Source organism: Leucopleurus acutus, assembly GCF_964270905.1.
Source record: "Leucopleurus acutus genome assembly, chromosome: 7".
Classification (NCBI taxonomy): domain Eukaryota; kingdom Metazoa; phylum Chordata; class Mammalia; order Artiodactyla; family Delphinidae; genus Leucopleurus; species Leucopleurus acutus.
The window spans coordinates 7475403-7489172 of record NC_139150.1 but is presented as its reverse complement, the minus strand read 5'-3'; the positions used below and the strand labels follow the sequence as shown (position 1 = coordinate 7489172).

At 51.0% G+C, this 13770-nt stretch overlaps 1 protein-coding gene across 6 annotated transcripts in view; it reads left to right on the top strand.

Annotated features, from left to right (window-relative positions):
• The window catches only part of ODF2 (outer dense fiber of sperm tails 2), a gene marked incomplete at its 5' end in the record, with an annotated part of 30656 nt that overhangs the window by 15518 nt on the left and 1368 nt on the right, over nt 1-13770 (top strand). For 5 of the 6 annotated variants that reach the window (XM_082842009.1, XM_082842008.1, XM_082842007.1 and 2 more), the window contains 11 exons: nt 1440-1511; nt 2617-2688; nt 2810-2926; nt 3561-3746; nt 4271-4380; nt 6105-6240; nt 8778-8888; nt 9034-9138; nt 10164-10322; nt 11669-11769; nt 13255-13417. In XM_082842009.1, the coding sequence (XP_082698135.1) occupies nt 1440-1511; nt 2617-2688; nt 2810-2926; nt 3561-3746; nt 4271-4380; nt 6105-6240; nt 8778-8888; nt 9034-9138; nt 10164-10322; nt 11669-11769; nt 13255-13417 (1332 nt within the window). Of the gene's footprint in view, nt 1-1439; nt 1512-2616; nt 2689-2809; nt 2927-3560; nt 3747-4270; nt 4381-6104; nt 6241-8777; nt 8889-9033; nt 9139-10163; nt 10405-11668; nt 11770-13254; nt 13418-13770 lie in introns of those variants that run through there. The other variant, XM_082842012.1, reaches the window with a different exon arrangement.

Sequence of the window (13770 nt, the reverse complement as noted above, 5' to 3'; positions counted from 1 at the left end):
GCAGTGAGAATAGCTTCAGGCTCTGGGTCCCTGGCCTAGGTTTTCGTCCTACGTTCTTTGCCTCCTCTTGTTGCTAGAGAACCCATAATGCTGTCTTCCCCCAGTTCCTAGGTTCCTGGGAAACTTTGGGACCAGGGAGTCCTTTTCTCTTAGCCTGCGAAGGTGACCTGTGGGACTGAAAGGGAAAGGGGGGTGAGACTTCTTCTAGGGACACTTTATTTAGGTGACTGCGAAGAATAGAGACAGTTCAAAGACACAGCCCTGTGCGAGAGTGGGCAAAGGTGTGAGCAGGCAGTCCAGGGAAGAGGAAGCTTAAATGGTTAATAAGCATATGCATAAATAGGGAAATGCAAACTAAAACAGCAGGATTCATGCTGGCAAGACTGGCAACAGGCAGAGGCTGGCTACTGCCCGGCGTTCTCACGTCCTGTTTGTGTGCGTCAGTGCAGGCATTTTGCAGGGCATGTCACCTGCCACAAATCACAGATCTTCGGGCCCAGCCATTCTTACTCTTTGTATCAATCCTGGAGAGACACTTAGTACGTGCCCAACATGTCCACTGCTGCTGTGTTTACAGCTGCAAAGCCTGGGAACCACCTTATTGCCCAAAGGTTACGGGGAGAAGTTAAAAAATGCCACGGCATATTAGAGACAGAAAGCAGATTAGGGGTTGGGGATTTCCCTGGCGGTCCAGTGGTTAGGACTCAGTGCTTTCACTGCTGGAGCCTGGGTTCAATCCCTGGTCCTGGAACTAAGATCCTGCAAGCCATGTGGTGCGCCCGCCCCCTAAAAAAGAAAGCAGATTAGGGGTTTGGGGGGAGCTGGGGGGAGGGGAAAATGGAGACTGACGGCTTGACAGGTGCAGGTTTCCTTTTAGGGTGATGAAAAAATTCTGGAACTAGATGGTAATGCTGGTTACACAATATTGGAAATGTACCATATGCCACTGAATTTTACACTTAAAATGAAAAAGTTTGTTATATTTTACCACAGTTAAAAAAATTATAATGTAATATACCACAAACCATTGAATTATACATTTCAAATTGGTGACTTGTATCTGAATTTATATCTCAATAAAACTGTGGTTAAAAAATCCAGTTGTGACACAAAAATACAGTATGATATCATTTTGGTAAAATTACACACTAATCCCTTCCCACCCCTCATCCCCCAAAAGATACTTCTCTAGGTGTAGCTACGTATAAATGCATAGAGAAAGGATGGGCAGGACAGTCCGAACTCATAACAGCAGGGCTGGATTTGGAGGTAGGGATGAGGGGGACTTTATCGGTTTTCATTAAATATTTTATAATGAGAATATAATTTACTACTTCTATCATTAGAAGTATAATTTTTAGAAAAGGAACAGGACCTAGAGGATGTAGACATGTCAGTTTATTGCTTAATGAGTTGGCTTTCCCTGCCTTCCCTTGAAGGATTCCGAAAAGTTGATGGAGCAACAAGGAACATTATTGAAACGGCTGGCAGAGGCGGACTCCGAGAAAGCGGTAACACACAGCTCCCCCTGCCTGCTCCAGGGGGTATAGGCGACGGCGTAGAGGTGCTGAGTGGCAGCAGGAGGGCTGGAGCCCCGCTCTGACTTTTCTTTGGGTCTTAGTTTCATGATCTGTGAAATCATGAAACACATATCCCCGTCCCTCCTGCCCCACCGGGCTTGTCCCCCCTGCCCCACCGGGCTTGTCTAGTCAATCACTCGAGAGCTTGAACCACCAAGCTGGACATCAGCATGAGGGATGGTGATGACGGTGATGGATTTGTAAATCGTCAGAGTCTGTTACCTGAATTTCCGTATTTGTATTATGGTACAGACTTGTTGACTCAACAATTCCAGTCCTCCCAAGGAATCTCTCCCAAGGCAGCATGTTCCAAAGTCTGTTCCATAGAACCCTGAGTTCCTCAAGGTGTTAATGGGTACAAGAAACAAAAGGGGGGGTTGATCCATGGCCAAATAAATTTGGGGAACTGCTGCCCAGCCTGAATGACAAGTTAAACCAGCTGCTTAACTACAATACCTTTTGGAGCCTTTCATGTATTAATGCCTGTTGGGAGTCTCCAAGAGAAAGAAAGAAATAGAGACCATGGTTCCCGAGGTTTGGCCCTTGGCCCTCGGTGCCTGGCCGAACATCGCTGTAGGGGATTCAACGGTCATGGTGATAATGCCTAAACCTGCATTCCCAGCTCGAGAGCCTTATCAAATTATGATACATCCGTAAATTGAAATGTTAAGGTGCTTTTTCAAAAGATATAGAAGATTTAATCACATTATGGTAAATGTGGTTATAGTGCAAAATAGGTATCTGACTTTTTAATGTGTGCTAACAATGGTGATCTCTGGGTGGGGGATTATGGGGCTTCCTTAGTGTTTTGTGAGTCTGTGTTTCAGTGTGTCCCACAACTAGCATTATTTTAAATTGTTGTAAAAAATTGTGATACAGATGCTGGGTGCTTCCTGCTAGGGTCTCTGTGACTTGGGCCAATGTGTTTGGGACTTGGGCCCAGTGACCAGGCACTCACAGGAGTGTTTGTCCTCCCTGGGCGGGGCCTCCTCACCCTTCGCAGGGAGCTCAGACAGTGTGTGTGTGCCCTCTCCAGCGCCTGCTATTACTGCTGCAAGACAAAGACAAGGAGGTGGAAGAGCTCCTCCAGGAAATACAATGTGAGAAGGTACCGTCCCCAGCAGTTGCTCCTCTATATGGGCCAGCAGAGCTTAGTGGGTAGAGTGCGCTCTGGAACCAGAGAGCTGGGTTCAAACCCCGGCTCTGCCACTTTCTCTGTCTCTCCAAAGGCTCAAGCGAAGACAGCATCTGAGCTTTCGAAGTCCATGGAGACCATGCGTGGGCATTTGCAGGCACAGCTTCGGTGCAAAGAGGCAGAGAACAGTCGCCTCTGCATGCAGATCAAGGTACCTGCCAGCCCCACAAGTGGGGAAGGGAGGGGGCGGGGCCTGGCATTCGAAGGGCAGTGACCTGGCCAAGGCTCTCACACTCAGGAAGGCTTTGCCCTAAAGGTGTACAGGGCCGCTGTTGCCAAAGCACTCTGAGCCAGTGGCAAGAGCAGTGGACCCTGAGGGTCTTGGGTGCCCTTCCCAGCGGTGACCAATTGGGTGCCACGCTCCTGAGCCAATCACTTAATCCCTTAGGCCTTTAGTTCTCATAACTACCCATGGGGTAGGGGGTGGGCTCCAATGCAGCTTGCATCTTTGAGCCAGGGACCTGCTGAGGTCACAGCTCTGCTGAGGGACTGAGGAATATCTCTGACCACTATGCTGAGTTCAAGGAAGGATTCCAGAAGAGCTCTATCTTCACACTAAGACCCCAGTGGGTTCAGTAATGGGAGGGGTGCTACGGAGAGCTGGGAAGGGCCTCCACCTCTGCTCTGCACTGTGGGAGCTTTATGCCTCCACACAGTTGACCTGAGTTCTCTCTCCCTCATTCCTTCTTTTTGCTCGTCCCCTCTCACCTCTACTCTCTGCCTTGCCCCTTCCCGGCCTTCCTTGTCCCTCTCCCCGCACCTGCTCCCGGGCCATCCTCTCCCAGAACCTGGAGCGCAGCGGAAACCAGCATAAGGTGGAAGTGGAGGCCATCATGGAGCAGCTGAAGGAACTGAAGCAGAAGGGAGAACGAGACAAAGAGTCCTTGAAGAGGGCCATCCGAGCCCAGAAAGAACGAGCTGAGAAGAGTGAGGAGTACGCTGAGCAGCTGCACGTGCAGCTTGCTGACAAGGTAGCAGGCCTCCCCGAGAAGGGCTGGCCGACGGTGAAGGGTCGGGGGTGGGTTGGCTGCCAGCGAATGGCTGCTTTGAGCAGGGAGAGGTGAAAAGCTGAGTAGAGGTGGCCGGGCGGGTGGGCGAACGGAGAGGAAGATGGCAGTGGAAAAGGGTGAATGAGCTGGGAGGACTGCTGGCTGCTGGGTGGAGGGAGAGGCGGGGGGGCAGTAAATGGGTAAAAGGATGACGATGGGGGTGGGCAGCTGGCTGGAGACAAGTGGAGGGTTTGTGGGACATTTTAACCACATCCATATTGTGGGTGGGAATGACAGTTAAGGAAGGATTTGCAGTCAGGGCGCGTGGGATGCTGGAAACTGAAAAGCAACAGCTGGGCTCCCACTTCACTCTCAGTGCTTCTAGGAAGGAATTTCAGGAGTGAGGTTGAAGTTATCAGGGTGAGGGGTGACCTGGGGTGACTCCCAGCTCGCTTGGCTTCAGCGGTGACACCAGGCTGATGGACCCTTCTGTCCCATGTTCCCAGGATCTTTATGTTGCTGAAGCTTTATCCACTCTGGAATCATGGAGGAGCCGCTACAACCAAGTTGTGAAAGACAAGGGGGACCTCGAGCTGGAAATTATTGTCCTGAACGAGTACGTCTGTGTTAGGAGAGGGCGTGTGGGCCAATGGGAGGAGGGGGTGTGCCAGTGCACGGCGCCAGGCAACCCGCGACAGCTCACGTCGCTCACACAGCTGCCATCTGGTCTCCTCTGGTCAGGGACTGCATCGGACTGAGCTGTGGGCGGCCCTGGGGTGGGCCTTCTGGTTGGACCCTGGGTCCTGGTGCCAGCCCCCGCCCCAGCATCCTACCCCCCGGCAGGCACTATGCAGGGGCCTTCTCTGCTCACACCTGGGTTTGAGCTGGGCCCCAGTCTGCACAGCATGGGAAATGGGCACAGGCACCCAGGAAGGTATCCTCCTTCCTGTCCTTGGGGCACAGGGCAGCTGGTAATCCCTCTGTCTTCTCTCAGTCGTTTTGTCCACCAGTCAGTAGGTCAGAGGTATGGCCTGGGAGTAGGGGGCAAAAGTGGCCTCAAGTTGAAGGTGACTGAACTCATACCTTTCTTGCCACTGGTGAACTGTCAACAGTGACCATTCTCAGAGTCAGCTATAGTCATGTGATCATTCATTTAAAGATACTTATCGAGCATACTATATAACAGGCTATGTGTTGGCCTTGAAGGTTACAGCAGTAAAAAAACAAATGCATTGGACTTCCCTGGTGGCACAGTGGTTATGAATCCACCTGCCAATGCTGGGGACATGGGTTCGAGCCCTGGTCCGGGAAGATCCCGCATGCCGTGGAGCAACTAAACCCGTGTGCCACAACTACTGAGCCTGCGCTCTAGAGCCCGCGAGCCACAGCTACTGAGCCCGCGTGCCGCAACTACTGAAGCCCGCTCGCCTAGAGCCCGTGCTCTGAAACAAGGGAAGCCACCGCAATGAGAAGCCTGCGCACCTCGACGAAGAGTAGCCCCCACTCGCCGCAACTAGAGAAAGCCCGTGTGCAGCAACGAAGACCCAACGCAGCCAAAAATAAATAAATGAAATAAATTAATTTAAAAAATTAAAAACTAAAAAATAAAGTTGCGTAGGAGTTTGCCAGTAAACCAATACAAGGCGTTTCCTTGGGCCTAGTCAGTACTCACTAAACATTTGCTGGGTGGTGAACTGTAATTTATCAATACTGAAAACACACACTGTGCAAAGGTTCTGCAGTAGGTGGGTCTACAGTCAAAAGCCCCCGTGCTCTTCTCCTCTGTCTCTCTTCCTGGATGACAGCCCTGCTGGGGGCCTGCGGGGGGGGGGGGGAGGGGGCAAGGGAAGCTTGTGCCTTGCTATTGCTCATGGCGCCTGCCCTCGGCTGGAGGAGACAGAACCCCAGTGGCATATGTGTCTGAGGGAGACGGGTGCCTGGGGTTATCCCTGACCACTGGGCCTGCGAGTTCTGTCCTAACGGGTTAAGAGATCCAGGGGGTGCCGTGGGGAGCTGGGGAGGGACTGTGTCTCTGGACTTTGTCTTCAGGGAGTGTCTCAGCCTCACGGGAGGATCACAACAGAGAAGGCTTCTTGGAGGGGGTGGTATGAGAGACAAACCTTAAAAGGCTGTTAATACGAAGCGGGATACCTGGGAATGCCACAGGCGGCAGTGGCAGGGCAGCTGCTCCTCAGGGTGGAGACTGGGGAGCAGGCAGGTGCCAAGAAGAGAGACATGGGTGACCTGGGTAGGAACACTTGGCCCTACTCCATACCAAGTCCAGGGCTGCTCACAACCTGTGGAATTGATTCTGTCTGCTTTCACTTTGTGACCTTCCAGCCGGGTGACAGATCTTGTAAACCAACAACAAACCTTGGAGGAGAAGATGCGGGAAGACCGGGACAGCCTGGTGGAGAGACTACACCGGCAGACTGCCGAGTACTCCGCATTCAAGCTAGAGAATGAGAGGCTGAAGGTCGGTAGTGAGAGCCGGGACCAGGACGGTTGGGTGGAGAGCAGAGGCTGATGGTACTCCTGGTTGGGCCCCAGAGATGACCACCGGGGCCTTCAGAGGGCCTGGAGGCAGCAGCGTGATAAGAGGGCTTGTTCTGGAGTCGGAAGGACCTGGATTCAAGTCCTGACTCTGCCTCTTAGAGCTGCAGGACCTGAACGGGACGTTTCCTCCTGTGTTGCTGCAGTTTCCTCAGCGGGAGGAAATGAGGTCCTTGTGAGAAGGTGGTGATGCATGTGAAGTGCTTAGCATGACAGTCAGCCCCTGCACGTGAGAGGGACCTGACTTTGAGGTTAACATTGACTCTTCTGGGGCACTACTGGGCCCCTTCACATGCATTAATTCTCACTTTAGCCTCCCAATAGTGTAATTATTATCTCTACTTTACAGAATAACGAAACTGAAGCTTAGAGTTTAAGTTTCTTGCCAAGATTTTGCCCTTGGAAGCGTTGGAGTTGGGATTTGAACCTCAGTCTGACCCTGGGGCTCTAACCACTAGCTCTTAACCACTCCCTCTACACCCTCCCAGCACACCGAGGGCGAGAGGCAACCGAAAAGAGGTAGATGTTGCAGAGCCAGGTTGGATCTTGGTTTTTAGTTGATCTGGGCAATAACATCTAGATCTATTTATTTATTTATTTATTTATTACTGACTTTTTTTTTTTTTTGCGGTACGTGGGCCTCTCACTGTTGTGGCCTCTCCCGTTGCGGAGCACAGGCTCCGGACGCGCAGGCTCAGCGGCCATGGCTCACGGGCCCAGCCGCTCCGCGGCACGTGGGATCTTCCCGGACCGGGGCACGAACCCGTGTCCCCTGCATCGGCAGGCGGACTCTCAACCACTGCGCCACCAGGGAAGCCCACTGACTTTTTTTAAGTAAAATTGATTTTAAGGAAGTATAATACAGAAAGGTAAACAAAATGAATGTAACTTTGTCCATCAGTCACCCTGATTGAACCTTAAAGCCAGCACCCCGGTGACCTTGCCTAGTTACAGACACCCCCTGCCAAGGGCACGGTTATCCTGACATCTGTCACCGCAGATTAGTTTGCCTGGTTTTGAACTTGTGCCTGGCCTTTATGGCTTTTAGTCAGCATTATGTTTGTGGAAGTTACCCATGTCATGTGTGGCAGTTCATCATTCTCAGTGCAGTGCAGTGTATGAATGTACCACGATGTGTTTATCCATTTTCCTGTCGGTGGACATTTGGGTTGTAGAACGTCTTTGTACCTCTTTTGGTGCATATATTTGGTGTATTTTTACAGTTTCTATACCTTGAAGTATAATAGAAATGCCAAGTCATCAGGTGGTGTACACAAATTCAGCTGTGGTAGATGTCACCAAATAGTAAAGCGGTTGTACAGATTTCCGCTCCCATCAGGGATATGTGAGATAATACTTGGTATTGTCCATCTTCTTCATTTTAGCCACTCTGGTGGGAGGATAGTAATATCTCATTTCTTGTAGTGCAATTGTTGGATAAATGACAGATAAGCCCCGTGTCTAACAATTAGCTGGGGTATTGGTTGCAGTATGGTATGTCTGTGTGGTGAAACACAGTGTGACTGTTCAAAATGATTGTAGAAGTGTATTTTCCTAGCTGTTATCATTACAAAGATAAAATATGCTCATAGTGAAAGTTGAAAACATCACAGAAACGTTATATAGAAGTGAAGGTCCCTGTTACCGTAGATGTGTATTTTTCCAGTTTTTTTCCCCTGATACTCACATACACATTCAAACACATGCACATCCATTCATCCAGCCATTATTCTGCAGCTCGCTTTTCTCCTTCAACCATATTCCGTGGATATCTTTTTAGATTTTTTTTTTTGCTTTATCTCTTTTAAATGATTGCTTGTTATTTTTTTGAGATACCGTGATTTATTTTGTCCCATCTGCTAAGGTGAGCATTTGGGTTGTAGGAGAACATTCATTGATGAGAGAAGTAGTTCCCAACTTACTTGTTAATTGAAAAAGTTCGTTGCAAGGCAGTAAGTATATCATAATCCCATTCTTATTGGAAAAAATAAAATAGCTACACGGTTATCAATATATAGCCATATAATAAGGCATCATGATTCATTTTTCTTGGTTTTATCTCCCTTTTCTTTAGTGATAATGTAGTGCTCTTTTTTTTTTTTTTTGGCCAAGCCGCAAGGCTTGTGGGATCTTAGTTCCCTAACCAGGGATTGGACCCGGGCCCCTGGCAGTGAAAGTGCTGAACTGAGTCCTAACCACTGAACCGCCAGGGAATTCCCCCATAATGTACTGCTTTTTGTAATAAGAACAAAAAACACAGGAGTCTCTTATTTGCATCTGTATGCACTTGAGTTGGTCTTATCAGGAATCCTGCCCTGGTGCCTCTCTGAGGAAAACTGCTGGTGTGGGTTTGAGTAGGTGGGGCTTCCCTTTGCTGGCCCCTCGGAGTAGGAGCTGGGGTTGGGATGGCCACCTGCCCCGGAACCTTCCCGCTGGTGACCAACGAGCCATCCCTTCTAGGCTAGCTTCACCCCTATGGAGGAGAAACTCAGCCAGGCGCACGTCGAGGTTCAGCAACTGAAGGCATCGGTTAAGAACTACGAGGGAATGATTGACAACTATAAGAGTCAGGTAGGCCTCTCAGGTGCCAAGCCTGCCAGGGCAGCGCCTCCCAGCAGGCTGGGATGGAGACTTACCATAAGGCCTCTCCTGGGAAGGTGTTTTTCACCAAAACTTGGCTCTGCCCAAGATGGCCCGATGCTTTCTTGGTCCCCAGGTGATGAAGACCAGGCTGGAGGCTGATGAAGTGGCTGCCCAGCTGGAACGCTGTGACAAAGAGAACAAGATCCTTAAAGATGAGATGAACAAAGAGATTGAAACGGTATTGTTCCCCTTCCTCGCCCTCTTCCCCTACCCAGTCCCATGTCTGTCAGTCTGTCCGTCTTGTTTGTCATTGGCCCTTTCCGATGTGGATGACAGAGATTCATGAAGGTTCTTATTGCTGGGCTGGTCCACTCTACTGTGTACGTACTCTCTCCTTCCTCGTCTCTTCCTTCTCTCCTGCTTCCTCATTATCCCTCTTTCTCATCCTGATTACCTTCTTTCTTCACTTTCCTTAAAAAAAAGTTCCCCTGCTTGGAACATCCAAGTGGATTCAAATCCACAGATCTGTCAGGCCTTAGCTGTGCCTATTTCATTCTGTGTGGTGTCTTTATTTTGTGCCAACCGAAAGTGTTCCTCCTGTCCCCTTCCCCAAAGAGCCTTATTCTTCTAGAGATGACTTGTCTCTCTAGAAGCAAAGGGGTCATCTTAATAGTAACCTTGGAGATGGATTGAGTCCAGGCTCAGCCATTAACTTGTTGCATAACCTTGGGCAAGTCACTGCCTCTCTCTAGTCCTCAGGCTCCTCGTTAATACAAGGATGCACTAAGCCCAGATAGGCCGTAGCTTTCCCTCTGACCTAGAGCATTGTGATTGCCTTCCCAGGGGCTTTGAGGTTAGACTAGACTTGAATCCTGCCTCTGCCAATTTGTAGCTGAGTGACCACGGGCAAATGATCCTTTGATCCTCAAAGTCCTTATATGGGGATAACGGCACCTACTTAATAGGTTGTTGTATGAATTTAATGAGTAATGCCTGGGTCCTGGAGTTTGCTACATGGTTGCCATTATTCTTCAATGACTGAAGGAGTGGCAGGCTCAAGTGGCCAGTCAGGGCCAAGTGTGTCCCCCCAGAGATCAGCTGGACACCCTCAGTGGCCTGCAGGGAGGCCGCACTTCTGCCCGTGGATCTTTCAGGATCCTTTCTGGGGACTAAGGGCGGCCCTGCCCTAAATCCAAAGCACTCTGCCTGGCCTCTTCAACAGCCAGGCCCTTCCCAACGGTGGGCCCCTCTCTCCCACTCCAGGCGCGGAGGCAGTTCCAGTCCCAGCTGGCTGACCTGCAGCAGCTGCCTGATATTCTCAAGATCACGGAGGCTAAGCTGGCAGAGTGCCAAGACCAGCTGCAGGGCTATGAGAGGAAGAATATCGACCTCACAGCCATCATATCAGACCTGCGCAGCCGGGTAAGGGACTGGCAGAAAGGTTCCCACGAACTAGCCCGAGCAGGGGCCCGCTTACCAAGATGAGCTGCACGCCCCCCGGCCCCCAGGGAGGACCACTTCCTTTTTCTTGGCTGCCGCTTTCTCAGAGGAGTGAGCTATCATCAGTGCTGTGAAATAAAAGTCTGGTGTGCCAAATGCCTTGTGTTTGCACAATGTGATTGTAGTTATAGGAGCCGCCACTCGATTGGAGCTGCCGGGCCCTCCTGCTCTTGCCCCTCCCCGAGGTTTCCAAGGCTCCGCCAGCCTCTGCCCTTCCCGCTCCGCTGCTGCCCTCAGCCATGCGCCACCAGCAGACACCAAGCCATAGGTTTTCTTTTTTTCCATCTTTCTCTTGCTTTAGCTGCCTTTCCATAGTCTTAACAGACCCCTTGCCTGAGCTAGGGGTCCTGAAAGAGGACTTCCTTTCTACCAGAAGCAGTCTGCCTCTGGGTTACTGGAACCAAGCCTACGGTGTCTAAGAAATGCTATGCCTCTCGTCTGCACTGTGACCTTGGGCAAGACCCTTCCCCTCTCTTAACCTGCTTCCTTGTAGTACCAGTGAAAGTAGCTACCATTGTTTGAGCACGTGCTCGGTGCTCCAGCATTCCCTCATTGAATTCTCCCGGGAACTTTGTAAGGGGTCTTATTTTTCCCATTTTACAGAAAGCAGCCCAGGGCATAGAGGGGAGAAGTCATTGCCTGAGGTCACAGAGCTAATACTTGTCAACAGGGATTGGAACCCAGCCAGCTCTGTCTGGTTCCCAAGCCCAGGTTCTCAGCACTCTTAAATCACCAGGCTTCTCTTGAACCTGAGCATTCTCAGGGCCTTTCAGGCCCAGACGTCTGAGGCTTCTGCAGAAAGCAGCCTTCTGGATAACTTCTCAAACTTGCCAGCCTGAAGGACTCAGTAGATTTCCTGTGGCCTTGCCTGCATTTGTCCCCATTTAAGAAGAATGAACTCAGCGGTCCCAACTACATCCTCGGTAAAGCTCCGTGGTGTGTCATGTGGGCCAGTTAGGCCTGCCGTCTGCTTCTGCCTTCTCACGTCCGCCCAGATCCCACTGACTGGCCTCTCCTGATCAAGGAAGTGTCGTCGTGGCTCTTCAGGATCGAAGCTGGCTTCTCTCGGCGCAGGAAAGCCTTCAGTCTCGGGGGTCGGGCCTAACCTGTCCCCGCTCTCCCCTCTCCTCCAGGTTGTGCGTTGAGATTCAGATGCCTGCTGAGGGCAGTGTGCCTCTCTCCTGGGTGTGGATGACAGGTCACAGGGAGAAGGGAGGGCTGTACCGGGAAGTTCTTTCGTAAACCAGTCTGTGTTCCTGTCATTTTAGATCGAACATCAGGGGGACAAGCTGGAGATGGCAAGAGAGAAACATCAGGCTTCCCAGAAGGAAAATAAACAGCTGAGTCTGAAGGTGGATGAACTGGAGAGGTTAGAGGCACTTGGTCCCATCTCTGTCCTCTTCCTAGGACCTGAGACTTTCAGCCACTTAGCTGCTTTGGGCCTAGTGTGCAGAAGTGTTTGAGGGACTCAAGGCCCTGGAAGGTACTAGGCAGACCTTAGAGGAAAAGCTGCTTCCATTGCAGTGGTAGGCATTGTGGGAGAGAGGAAGGCGTTCTCCGGCCAGGGGGGACGCTCCATAGCAGTGTGATCAAGGTCAGACCATCCATAGGCATCACCTATCAGAAAGGCACGCTTCGTCCAAGCAAACGGGCAGGGCCAGGACGCTGCGGTGGGGGCCTCCCCCCATTCTGCTCTTTGTTCCCGATCGTCCTTCCCAAGACCTTTCTGATCTGTTCTTCCCTGTTCCTCATGGACTGTTGGAAGCAGTCGGGTAAAGAGGACACATTTTGGAATCAGAAGCTCTGGGCCTTGGTCCCAACTTGGCCACTTAACCTGCATTGTGATCTTGAGCAAGTCATTTCACCCTTTGAACCTCTGTTTACTCACCTTGAGAAAGGGACCAAGGTAGGGATAACAACCCAGCTCATGGGATTATTGTGAGTCCTCCATGAGATAATCCTCAAAGGGCTTAGCATTACTACCCGGCATGCAAAAATGTGCCATATATGTTAGTATATACGAGTTGATATCTTAGATGTGAGGAAACTGAGCTCAGGGAGAGGTTAAGTGACTTGCCCAAGGTCATATAGCTGGTACTTGGCAAAGCTGCGACTTAGACTGTCTTCCTCCAGGGCTTTTAGCATCTGTAAAATGAGGGCTGGAGCCTCAGTTTTCAGAGGTGAAAGGCTTGGGGTCCCAGGAGGCTGTAACTGGCCCAGGTGGCTCACACAGCCTGCCAGCAGGGACTTAAAGCAGGTGGTCTGCCCTGGGCTCCACCTCTACTCTGCTGGCCTCGAAGGTGTAGCTGGATTCAGCAGGACTTGCAGAGCTCCTTAAATTGGAAGGTGCCCTGGAAGTGTAGCGGGGACCATGTGTACACACGGGATGGTCACTGCTGCGCCATGGCTGGTCATGTATGATGTCGAGTGGCGCAGCTGAAGTCCCTTTGCTGAGGGAGGCAACAGTGAACAGAAGAAGTTAAGCATGTAGGTTTCGGTGACAGACGTGCTAGCTGTGCTGGCCTCAGCCAATGACTTCAGCTGTCTTCGGCTCAGTTTCTTCATCTGTAAAGTGGGAATCATGATGGAACCCACCTGCCTGAGCCGCAAGTTGCTGTATTACACGTGATGACATACAGACTTAGCACAGCCGCGGTCAGTCTGTGCTTCTCCCACTCTTCGTACAGCTCCTTGCCGCCTTGCTGCTCAGCAGATTTCTTTGGTTTATTCCTGTTGTTCCTTGGAGATTCTTGGTGTGATGAGAACCCCAGCCCGGGGTGGCTGGCAGCCCCCAGCTGTGTGGAACCCGACAGGCAGGGGGACGAGCAGGATCTGATTGAATGCTTTCACCTAGGAAACTGGAGGCGACCAGTGCCCAGAATATCGAGTTCCTACAGGTGATTGCCAAGAGGGAGGAGGCAATCCACCAGTCCCAGCTGCGACTAGAAGAGAAAACCCGGGAATGTGGGACCCTGGCGAGGCAGTTGGAGAGCGCCATTGAAGATGCCAGGAGGCAGGTCAGTCTCAATTCTATTACTAACCTATCTCTGTGTCTTTGGACAAATCGCCTAACCCCTCTGAGCCTATCTCTCCATCTGAGAAATGGGCACATAGAAGTAGTACCTGCCTCATGAAATCATCATAAGGATCAAGTGAGCAATTATCGTAAAGGACTTGGCACTTTATTCACAACCGCTCCTTTGATTGCTGCCTGAGTGGGCATCAGACAGGTGTACCACGTCTTAGGTGATGACTCATGGAGCGTTGGCAAAGGGCAGGTAAAGCGGGGTTGCAGAAGTTGTCCCCATAGTTTGCTCCTGCCCTGAGGCTCCAGAGAATTGTCCGCAGCGAGACCAGTTAGTGGGAGCGG